The following is a 12,175-nucleotide window of genomic DNA, read 5'->3' as shown; positions in this document are numbered from 1 at the left end:
GCTGTATATCCTGAAATTTGTTGAAACAATTTCCTCCATAAATATTTTCTGTTCATCATTTGCAATGGACATCTGGAGGTTTTATTCTTCTGTTCCTTATCAGGAATAACAATCCTGTAAACATGTGTAAATAAATTTCAAGTATATTAAATCAATATGTGAAATGTCTTAATGCTGTTCAAGAGGAAGAAAATTTGAAAGGATGGTGTTGATCAATTTTCAAATTGAGTTTTTGTCCTGTTAAATTATTCATTTGTCATGGCAGTGGATATTCTGCAGAGAAGCAGTTGTTAAAAAAAGACAAAGGAGAGTAGCTGTTGACTAGTCCAGATATTACTTTGTTACTACAGAGTTTTCTTCCTGATTGACAAGATGGACTCTGTTTGAAGTAAAAATGTTATGGGGTTTTTCCCCTATTGCAAGATCAAGGATTTGATTTGTGGCTACTTCAGCCTACAAAACAGGAAAACTGAATTTGTCTATAGGCAATATTTGTCTACCTGTAACAAATAGTCACAGAATATTAATACACGTAACAGTTCAGCTGGTCCAAGAAAGACCTTCAGAAATGAAGGTAAACTTGTTAAAGGAATTTCAACAGTTTTCATTTCTCATCTTAACATCAAAGTTTTTATTTCTGTTACCCTGCTATCCCCTTTCCCTTCCCCTCAGTAGTAAGATAAGATTGAAACAAAAGATTTTGGACTCGTCGTCTGCCCAGTACAGTGTTGTGTTTTTCATTTCAGCAAGTAGCAAATCATTCTACTTGCTGAGAAAGCAATATAGCTGAAATATTTTATGGAAGTGTTTTGCTTGGTATTTCAGAAGTCACAAATTATCTCCAAAATGATACTAAATCATAAAACCAAGTTTAATTTCTTTAACCAAATATGTTTCCTTACTCAGAGGAGGAACCTGCTCCAAACAGTGTTGTTGAAGAATACCTGCAGGAGAAGAGAAAATATGAAGACAAGCGGAAGCAGCAGCCAAAGAAGGGGGTTTCTCGCGAAGATCAGGTAATAGTTTGACAATCTGGGGAAGAAAATTCCAGAAAAAGTTCTGAAAGTGTTTCTGTCTTCATTTGTGTAAAAAAACAGTTTTGAAGTCCGTTATGTTTCATTTTCCATTAAAAGAATCTTATTATTTGTAAAAATAAATACATACTTTTTGATCCCCTATTTTGATTACCCAGGTAGACAGTTAAGTGAAGTTCAATGTGTATTTGAAAGTGCTATCAGTTTAGTCACTAAAATCTTCCCTAACGAAATGCTACCCACAAAGAGGTATCCTTGATTACAAGAGTTTGCATTTCTCTACAATGCTTTCCTTGGGTCTGCAGCTTGCCCTAAGATAACATTGGGACAGAAGTTTGCATACTTGGTATCTGTCCAAGCTGGGTTTTTTAACATTTTAAATTATGTTTTAAAGAGATTAAATTCATCCATACCTTTTGATGTTGTGAAATGAACAGAAACAGTTTTTTAACTGTACTGTAAAACGAAAATCCTTTTTAAATATAATGAAAAGTACTTTTCAAAATGAGTTAGGACATATGTGGACTTCAGTATGCAAATATGAGCAAAGTAAAATTTGACATAAATATTTGTTTTTTTCTAAAATAGCAAAGTTTGAAACTGTGAAGTATATGAAACTGCCTGTTAGGTGGAAAATACCATTAACTTAAAAGCTGTGCAGTACATCAGATGCATTGGTTTATAAGTGCATGTCAATTCACCTACAAAGATGTTCGTATTCAACTGTTGAAGCTAGAAGAGATTGGAAACTTGAGGCTTAGTAATTTCAAAGCAGTGGTTGGCAAACCTTTATACATGCAGCAAGCTGATTTAGCTGTGAACTAAGAAGTTTATGGAAACTTTGTACATTCAAAAGCCCATTAGCTTCGAACCAAAGAGTACTAAAGCTCTCTTGGTGATGTGGGTCAAGGGACTTAAAACCACTTCTAATGAATTACTTTCCCCTTAAATGCTTCCCTTTACTGAAATGCAGTATACAAAACCGTGGATACTTGATCTATACCACTGGGGCAACTGTATCAGGTTTGAAGACAGCAATGGGGGGTATGTGCCTGTTCTCTATACTACTATACAGAGGGTAAGTAGCTTTTAAGACACAGTGGGGCAAGGATCCAGAAAGTTTCAGAGTTGGTTTCAACAATGTTCCCTTCCAGAAATTGGGACTACATCCACTGAAAGGAAGCCACATCGCAGCCCTATGCTCTGATTCCGTGTTCCAGATTGCTTTCACGCCATACACCATCACACTTTTCCTTTATACAAGTCTTCTTTTCCCTAAACGCTACTTTTCCTGTGATTATTCCACGGCTCTGACAAGGAATTTTACCCCTTTGCCTCAGTATATTTGTATTAGTGTATGTGTTATTATTCCTATATCAGCCCTGTCCTGGGCATCATAGGAATACAAGGTGAGATGACAGGGATGTATATTTTAGTAGATCTCAATTTTTATTTATGTAACCCTGCTGGGAACTATTCAAAAGTAATTAATCAAATTCTTTGTAATCCATTTCACTTGCGGAGAGCCTCCTCTAGCCTTGCATCCCTCCTACCTGGTCCTACAGCACAATACCATTTTCCATCCTCTGTACAAGAGTTAAAGAAGAGGGGGAAAGGTATGTGTCTCCTTACAATACTAGATGTTGGAAGTCCTAACCTTATAATTCTACAAGGGTCAAATTATAAAGTTATTCAATCCACAGTACGACATCTAATCACTCACTGCAAAAATGCCTACTGAAATATTTGGAAATTATTTCTATCACCAGTTCTATTCACAGGAATGCTGGCAGCAGAGAAAATCAGACAAGACACAAGGGTTTATTTGGTCACAATTTCATGTAAAAAGGGTTAGTTTGTTTTCTTCTGATGGCCTAGGCAGAGATTTGCTGTCTCAGATGTTGTTAGTATGGGGTTTGTTTGCAATAGTATGGAAAGCTATAGAAGTTGAATGATTTGCAGGCCCAAATATCTTTGAAATTTTCCTCCCTCCCATCTTAAACAGAAGATTAAACAGAAAATAAGGAAAATAAATGCAAAAAAAACCCTCCAAAACCTGCCTTTGGCAGCACTAAAATATGTTTTTGAAAGAATTCGAAAGCCAGGAAACTCCTAAAGTTAGGATTGCTCCCAGAAGGAAATCTGATTCCAGTGAACACTTCTGGTATTTCCTATTTCTGTTTTCTATTCTTGTTTAGTTTTTATTCTTTTAAATTTGGAAAACTTAACCAAACAAAACTAAACAGCCATACAGAGGTGTTTTACAACATAGGTGGCCAACCTATCACCTACAGATCAAATGTAGCCTGCCACGTAAATTCAGTCAAGCGCTTATTCCCTGATGCTTTCCTTTCCAAGAATATCTCAAATGTCAGCAAAAAATAAGCTGTGGGCTGTACAAATTATTCTTATGGTCTGCCCTTTTTTTGAAGAGCCCATCACAAGGCTCAGGCATATAATTCTTGTATAATCAAAATCTCATTCCAGGTGATCAGAAACAAGACCTGTGGTAAGATCTTCAGGTGTCATCTGAGATTTTGTGACTTCGTTGTAGCTGAAAGACCGGGCAATGTCAGCTGGAGAAAAAAATACCAAATATAAATCAGTATGGCCTTAATGTATGCAGCATAAGAACCTCTATCCGTAGAATTAGTTAAGGTGGTTCACTGTATTTGAGTCAAAAGCTTTGAATTTTTTTCAATGTCAGTACATAATTTAAAAGATCAGCAATGTAAAGTATATAAATATCAATCAAACTGGGTTTTCAAAGCTTGAATGATCTGTAATTTATACAATGGTTTGCTTTACAGGAAGAAAATAACAGGTTCAAACAGTAAAATCCGTTGTCAGCAGTCAGTGTTGTTCAATCAGCTATTTTATTCTGGAAGTCGCCACAAGTTTTTGTTCCTTAAATATGCATTTTGTTTTCACTAGACAGGCAGACAAGTGCGCTCTCACACCTGTCACACCTGCAGGGTGCTGTCCCTGCTTGCTCTTGCTGTCTCAACATTGCTGGCTCGCTCTCACTTGTTCTCTCAATGGGCACTCTTCAATGCATTCTCACTTCCTCGTGCCCCCTGCCCTGGCCTCTAGCTCTCTCACTTGCCTCTCTACAGTGTTTCACTTCTCTAAAACCATGTATTTAATTTCAGACACTGGCACTGTTGGATCGATTTAAATCAAAGTTAACCCAGGCAATTGAAGAAACTCCTGAAAATGAAGTTTCTGAACCTGAAGTCGATAATGACGAAGGATGGTGAGTTTTTTGGATTTGGATTTCTCTGTTTACTGCTGGAAATCCTGCTGCACTAATATAGCCTCACTGCTAAGCGTAAATTTAAGGAGTAGCAGAAACACCAAATGTAAAGACAGCTGCTGCAGCAGGCAGGAGTCAGCTAAAATGCACTGATTTAGCTCTCTGGAAAATAAGGAGGGAGAGCAGAAGACATTTTGCTCTGTGTAGTTATAAGTCCTACTAAAACTCTGTGTTGGGGGGTGGTAAGTATTTTAAAGACTGATAGATGAGATGAAGATAGACTGATAGACTCATCTGAAGTGTAGGGTGACCCCAAATAAGTGGGATAGCAATAGAGTTGGTAAAGCACTGCGGAAATTATGACCTCAACACCTCCCAGTCAAGGAAGCAACTTGTGCTGTGTTGTCTCATGTTCATCTTCCATCCAAAGAGCCCACCTTAGGTAGCGAAAGGCGATAAAAATCAGTATGGTTTGAAGTGTGATCCTGAAGTCTTAGACTGCAGGCTGTTAGATGATAGTAAAAATACCTGCATAAAATTTCTAGAAAAAAAGCAAAAAAAACATAGCAAAAATGTTTTGTAAGGACAGATCATCTTTTTTTATAAGGCGAGCAATAGACCTGGTCTAATAAAATAGACTGTCTCTGCCTACAACTTTTTCCTTAGTTGTATGCATAAGCCATTGCAGCTACAGCAAAACTGCCACTAAAATAGAAGCTTTAACAAAGTTCTTGGCAAGTGTTTTAAGACAACCAATATTTCTGTATCTCAGATAACTTAAAGTTATTAAGTGGAAGTATGTCAGGTGTACCCTTATGATCTTCCTAAAGACTCCCTTCTTGGGAGAGGGAAACCAATAGGATACCTACCTGCCCCAAAATCTCCAATTTCTTACTAGCACCAGTAACTAGACCTGAAAAGAATTGAATTACAATAAGGAGAAAAACTAAAATGTACAAACATGTACATTAGACACCCTTTTTAAATAGAAAATAAATGATGTAACTAAAAGTCATTAAAGCATCTTGCATCTGTTTTGAGAGGACTCATACAAAACTGTAAGATAACCATGTTAATGAAGTAGTTTTTCTCAGATGAGAAGACAGTTAGCATTGGTAGGAAATGCAGACTGTCTAAATAACTTGGTTATTTTTACTGTCATTCTACAAATGAAAAAGATGTGCACACTGAAGTAAGAAAAGACACCATAAAAAAGACTTGAGGGAAGATTATATATGGAAGAAAAAATGTTTTTTACATCTTAACTCACTTTTTTTTCCCACATGTTGATAAACGAAATTCTTCAACTATCTGTAAGTTACACATCAAGTTGCAGTAAGCGATATTATAAAAATGGGGGGGTTTATATATTTAATCAGAAGATCTTAAGACTATTTGAAGATACATTCCATAAAAATAAAAAAAATTAAAAAATCATAGGTCGTGAAAGGTAAGCTGAATTGCAAATTCTGAGACCAGTTGTGTTGATGAGACTAAAATTTTAGATCACTCTTAGTAACTTTTCCTTTCTTGTTTGTATCACATACATAATGAATGCATATATTTTAATTTAGTAAGATAAAGCTACACAGCTTGTGCAACTTTACCATCACACCTTCTTGCTTTTCACTGAATCAAACTGAGACCTCACAAGGGAAATTCTAGGATTTGCAGAACATTTCAGACACATGTACTGGCAGAAAGAGTAACACTAGTAGTATAGCACTTAGTGTAGAATTCTTGCAGTTTATAAAACAACATTTTTACATAAGTAATGTGTAATGAATGCATTTATTTTTTCAGTGTTCCTTTGTGGGCGTTAGTGTAGTCTGCTTTCATCTTAACAGATATCTTGGCATTTTCATTGCTGAAAATGAGCTTAAGTGTTACTAAGTGGCTATTAAAAATGCTGTGATTCTTTCAAAATAATAGCAATTCAAACATTTGGCTTTTTATTTGATTGATTATATTCTTTACTTAAAATAATTGTATTATTTTCAAGGAAGAACTGAGCATTTCTCATAGCTTTAGAATCTAATCAAACCCTTTCTATCTCTGTTTCTCTCTGTCTCTCATTATTTATTGATTGATTGATTGTACCTAAGAAGAACAGAACATGGTATTTTAAAATATAAATGCAGGTTAGGTTTTTGAAGTGTAAGTTTTCATTCTACTTCTAATGTTAATTCCATTATCTGGAAATACAGCCTTGCTTTCTTTGCTTATATTCTTTGGCCATTTTAACAGATAAATCAAAACGCAAGCATCTTGACTTTGGATGATTGTTTTTGAAGCAATAAAGAGAATAATTTCCTAAATCTTGCCCCTTTCAGGATAAGTCTCATTACTTACTTGCTATTTTAAGTTTTCTTTTGCCACCATCTATTTGGTTGCTTCTTCAAACGACTTAGTCTTCCTTCATTATGTCTTTTCCTATCTCAGGCTCTTTGAGGGTGAGCGATAACATCCAGCATAAATTTTGAGTTCCTTGGATTTCACTGATATTTTGAGATCCTTCTGAGCTACCAATGTGCTTCTAAGTTCTCCAAGAATTTTAGAATAGACTATTTCAGTTGGAAGGGACCTATAACCATCATCTAGTCCAACTGCCTGACCAATTCAGGGCTGGCCAAGTTAAGGCATGTTATTAAGGGCATTGTCCAAATGCCTCTTAAACACTGACAGGCTTAGGGCATTGACCACGTCTCTAGGAAGCCTGTTCAGTGTTTTACCACCCTCTCAGTGAAGAAATGCTTCCTAATGTCCAGTATAAACCTCACGTGTCCAGTCTAAATCTCCCTTATGCAGCCTTTCCATGAACCTGAAGGACCGGTCTTCATGTCTGATATTTTCTTGTCACAGTAATATAACCAGTCTTTTAAAGACTTTCATAGAATCTGATCACTATCTTTCCTATTCCTTTCTGAGTAACTACTGACTTCTAATTGTTGATAATTCTTTCCTCTCCAAGTAATTCATACTGCAAGGAGTGTTGCAATTTCAGATTATGAAGTTGTTTTTTTGTTCAGAAAATAATATTGCATTCAGAATTGCACTAAAATGAAGACTTAGAATAATATGAAACTACATAATAGACTAATCATTAACATCATATTATTAATTTTGCAGTGCAGTAAATGTGCATGTTAACTTTACAGACAGATGAGACAGCCTATTTTCAAAGAATTTACTTTGAAGCTAAATAAATTGTAAAATGTGCCTGTTACACAAGGTGGCTATAAACATGTACAACATTAACAAAGCGATGAAGTCTTCTAAAAGCTATTAAAGATTGTTAGAATCACTTGGAAAGTTAAATTTCGTATTTTGGGATAAGAGTTTATGTTTTCAGTGTCTTTGTTGTACTGGAGTATTTGAGATAACTATAGTGACTTTGCATTTTAAAATTCTTTCTTAATTCCAATCTACTCCTCAAAAGACAATAATTCTACTTTATTTGATTTTTATTAAATATAATTAATGTATGGCATGTGCATGCTTGTTATGCACAAATTATGTGATTCCTCCAGGACATTTTTTAGGTCATGGTTGTTGTTTTTATGGGAAGTGAAAGCCTGCCAGTATGCTTTGCTCTACTGTCAGGGTCTGTTATCTGAGGTAAAAATGATTGCCTCTAAGACATTTTTATGTGTCCACATGAGTGGCCACACATTGAGGTATAATTTTCATTTTCTGTCAAGATAGAAACCATTACCAATTTGTTATGTTTTCTTTTATTTGGCAAACTTCTCTCTGCATATTTGGCTGAGCTGCTGTATTGGCATGGAGCACAGCAGACGTTTGGGCACTTTTCAGCAGCATTCTACTTTTTATGCAAGAAAAAAAGAAGAAATATGACTCTATTGTAAACAGTGTGTATGGTGTTTGATAATTATTACCAGATTTTACTGTCTAAGAAGGCATCTGAGGAAGTGTTGTGAAGAGAGCTGAAGAGAAATGCATATTACTAAGTTTTAACGTGAAATACCAGAATCTTTGCTGAGACATTCCTTTGCAAACTCTACTGCTATGTGAAAACCTGTCTGCAGCAATTAAAATCCAATCTCCCCTACAGAATTCAAAAGTATCAAAATAAACATGGTATGTACTACCAGAAAGGGTACTCATAACAATAAAAATGGCTGCAAACAAGTAGATGGACACATTTTTACAGCATCTGGGTACCTCAGGAAGACATGCTTGATCCTAGTTCTTCCAGGCGCAAGCATTATAGTCCCTATGGTTCCATATTGAGAACTATTGCTTCTGCTTTTCTTTTAATAATTTGTCAGATGTCTTCAGTACTATTTGATCATTAGTTGTTCTTTATTTGCTTACAGTTCAAATAAGAAAGAGTCAAATACATGAATTCATTCTTCTCTTTCACAAAGGTTGTACAGAGTGCAGCAGAGGTAGGTAGAGATGATCTGGCAGAACTCAGTTGCTCGTTCTGGGCTTAAAGTCTTACCCAAGAAGACATTCCCCCAAAATGTAGATGAGATCCATCACAGTGGCAGTGAGGTGTCATCTGCTTAGAGACTAACAGTATGAAAACCAAATATGTCACAGCAGAAGACCCAGCTGGAATAATTCATCTACTTGGTACTTCCCATCTGCATTACTGGATAGGCCTGAATTTGAAAGTGAAAGCACTGCACAGGCTACACTTTATACAGAACACTGCTGTTCCTCATCTTCTTTAGGACTTGGACTGCTGTATACATATAGTTGCATGCACGTGACACCCAGGCAGGTTGTAATGCCACTTCAGGGCTCTGATTATAATATCAAATAGTTACAGCTTTAGTAATACCAAATTTTCAGTCCAGAAAGTGTTATGGCAACTACAGATAATGAAACTGATGATGCAGATCCTGTGAACATGACGTAAAATATTTTCCATAGGGAGAATCCAGCTACGGGAGAAAAAAATTCAGATGCAATCAAGTATATTCAAAGATTGATTGCTTTAGCTAATCTGTGCAAAATATTCCTCGTCAAATAGGGTAAGAGTGATACTTAGTGCTCTCAGACACCCTCCCATCAAGTAATTCTGAGAGTTCTGAGTGGTTCATCTCTCTTTCAAAGTGTGAAATCTGAGACTAGATACAACACTCAGCTAAGTCTTTGTCAGTGTTGAGTGGAAGGATTACTTCATTTGTCAGTTTCTTTCATGCCTGGTTTCCAGCCCCTTCTAAGCCACAGATCTTTTCTTACTGAACGGTAACCTTCCTGAAACTGCTAGATTTATTGACACACTGAAGTATTTCTATCCTATGAGAAATTTTACTATCCTGACAATCTTTTAACTGATGGAATTTTCTGCAGAAAAGAATCCACCATTTTCCTTCTTTAAAGCTCACCTGGTTGCCAAGTCAACTTAGCATATTTCTATGAAGGGTCCCCATTGTTTGTGCATTCTCACAGATAAAATGCACAAGAAGGTTTGTAAACCAACTCCGGTACCATTCTTAAATTTAAAGCTTAATTGTCATGATCAAGTAACCCAAAACTCAAAAGGAGTAGCACTCCATACCACTAAAAAAATAAATACTTTGCACATTAAACCAATCTGAGTCCTGATAAGTATGGTTTTACATTATTGTTACTTCTTCAGATTGGATTTGATGGAAGATGCCCAATTCATCCTGCTGGACCTTCAATATTCAGTGTAGAAACTGGAATATTAACATGTCAAAGCTGTTCTTTACCAGATGAACATGATTATGTGAAGTGCATTTACACTATTGTTGCCACTAGGGAAGCAGCCAAAGTTTGTATCATCCTCAGGAGAGGGGTTTGGTCTATTATTAATCCCATCAATTCACAAGTCAGGGCTGCAAGCAGACCTCCAGTTGATTTTAGAGTTTGTGTTACAGTGGAGCACAGTAATTTTTCCTTCATTCTGCACCCAGCTAGAAGTTTAGGATTTCTTCGTCTGGATTCAGATCTCATCGCTAGCCTCTGTCTGTGCTCAGTAATGCACTCTACAGCCATTTAGAATTTGACTGTCACTATGGAGCCAGCATGCTACATAGTTCATTTAATTAATAGTGTGTAATGCCAGTGCTTCATAAATGAACCACTGCAGTGTTTCCTGGGTGAAAAGTAAGTTGTTGGATGTGAACTACAAAGCCTCTTAATCTTTAAAAGAGATCAACTTTTTCCTTCTCGTGGAACGCTGTCATAGCTGTAACTAAGCAACAAATGTAAATGAGACAGTCACCTAAGTATTTTTGGGAGGGTGTCTAGACTCTAAAACTTACTCTTTCTTTTTATATGAAATAACGTAAATCCATTCAGCTTTCAGATAGACTGTGGAACAAGAAAGAATGAGTAAAATGGGAATTTGGAATGAGGTGATAGTTGTTCACATGTTTTTTTCAGTGTAAAATTCTTATGGTTAGTTACCTTTGTTGAGTCTGAGCTATTCTAAATGTTGGTTAATTTGAGGGATAGGGAAAATAGGCATTTTTTTAAATCAAAGTGAGTAAGTCACTGCCTGAAAATACCTTTCAGCTTACAGTCAAAACGTTGTTGTGAAAATTATGTGAGAGCAAAGGTCTTCCGCCTCAAACAAAAAGGCATTTCGGATCTTGTTTAATAGATTGTTTCATGTGCATGTTGTGTAATTACTAATGTTGGCATGACTGTTGTCATCTTAGTTGTTTGTGACAAACCTCATTTAAGATAGTGAGGATTAAAAACAATTCAAGTGGGAATTTAATGGCATTGTTCACTTAAATAGACTGTTTAAAATCTTGTGGCTCTTAGAAGGCTTTTAAAGATATCTTCTTCTTGGTCACAAAACATTATTTTGATTTGCACAGTGATGCTTTGCATAGATCTGATCATCTGATTATAGCAAAAAAAAAAGGGGGGGAATGGGTCTGGTTTTATTAATTTATTGCTTCTGTGGACAAAAACCTCACTGAAGTTCAGTGCTAACCATTTAAAGTGCAGCCTGGTTTATATATGTCAAATTCTGTAATCTGTTCCCAGTTCTGAATTTTGCAAAACTACCGCTGAGGCCAGTTAAATATTGTGACAACACTGGGTGCTAATGCTAAGCCCTTCTGCCAGGACATTCATTGTAATTTGACTGTGTAATTTTTTACCCAGTTTGTAGAGATAGTTATATTTTACTCCAGAACAAACAAAAAATAAATCTGTATATTCAATGAAGGTATTCTCTCTCCAGCATCAATAGTTATGTCCTTTTTCTTCTTTTAAAAATGTTTTTGTTGATAATACAAGGAAAACTTCTCTCAGAATATTGCATTGGTTTCAGTGAGAAATGTGGTGCAGTTAGGAGTGGTGACACACAGGATTTCATTTATTTTGTATTTTCCCAGTAAAAGGCTTTGTGGATGAGAGAGATTTGGGTCTAAAAAAAAGTATCAAGGCACCACCTTTCCAATGTGTGTTGTAGAGAGTAGGCTAGAATTAGTTTGGGTTTGGGTGGTTTTTTAATTGAAATAGCAATTTCAGAATCAGGTAAATGTTGAAGTTAGCCAGACCGTTTTTACATTGCAAGATTTCATTTATATTAAGAACTACATCATGATGCACACTGTTAGTATCTATTCCACATAAATTTGATAATGTCTTCCACATTTTATTTCCAGGATTTCCTATTTAATACAGCATCTACTATTGAACTTTGCATAGTGAAATTCTTCTGGATAAACACCTAAAAATATCAGTTATATTTCTTTCATAAACCTACCTTTATACATGTTTTCTGAAGTGCAGTCTCTTTCTTTGCTATAATACCTCAGACTGAGGATTATGAAATATGGCTTCCTGAAGATTAGCACCAGTCTCTGCAGATTCAGTTGCAGAAGCTTAACTGTGACAAACACAGTAAGCTCCTGAAAACTAA

The 12,175-nt window shown here is 35.8% G+C and overlaps 1 protein-coding gene and 1 long non-coding RNA gene across 5 annotated transcripts in view; one reads left to right on the top strand and one right to left on the bottom strand.

Annotated features, from left to right (window-relative positions):
- The window catches only part of CWC27 (CWC27 spliceosome associated cyclophilin), a 119,618-nt gene that overhangs the window by 97,675 nt on the left and 9,768 nt on the right, over window positions 1-12,175 (top strand). The window contains exons 12-14 of one of the 3 annotated variants that reach the window (XR_008233890.1): window positions 907-1,016; window positions 2,816-3,639; window positions 4,187-4,290. Coding sequence is in view for 1 of the 3 variants with exons in the window: in XM_052779101.1 (XP_052635061.1) it covers window positions 907-1,016; window positions 4,187-4,290 (214 nt within the window). In the remaining 2 variants the exon portion in view is untranslated. Of the gene's footprint in view, window positions 1-906; window positions 1,017-2,558; window positions 2,651-2,815; window positions 3,640-4,186; window positions 4,291-12,175 lie in introns of all 3 variants that reach the window. The other 2 variants (XR_008233891.1, XM_052779101.1) reach the window with 2 other exon arrangements.
- Window positions 949-12,175, bottom strand: part of LOC128137869 (uncharacterized) — a 48,741-nt gene continuing 37,514 nt past the window's right edge. Inside the window, exon 3 of one of the 2 annotated variants that reach the window (XR_008233893.1) lies at window positions 949-1,032. This is a non-coding gene — a long non-coding RNA (uncharacterized LOC128137869). The remainder of the gene's footprint in view (window positions 1,033-12,175) is intronic. The other variant, XR_008233892.1, reaches the window with a different exon arrangement.

The sequence above is a fragment of the Harpia harpyja genome, chromosome Z, assembly GCF_026419915.1.
Source record: "Harpia harpyja isolate bHarHar1 chromosome Z, bHarHar1 primary haplotype, whole genome shotgun sequence".
NCBI lineage: Eukaryota > Metazoa > Chordata > Aves > Accipitriformes > Accipitridae > Harpia > Harpia harpyja.
The sequence above is the reverse complement of the archived record's forward strand: the minus strand, read 5'-3'. Positions and strand labels throughout refer to the sequence as shown.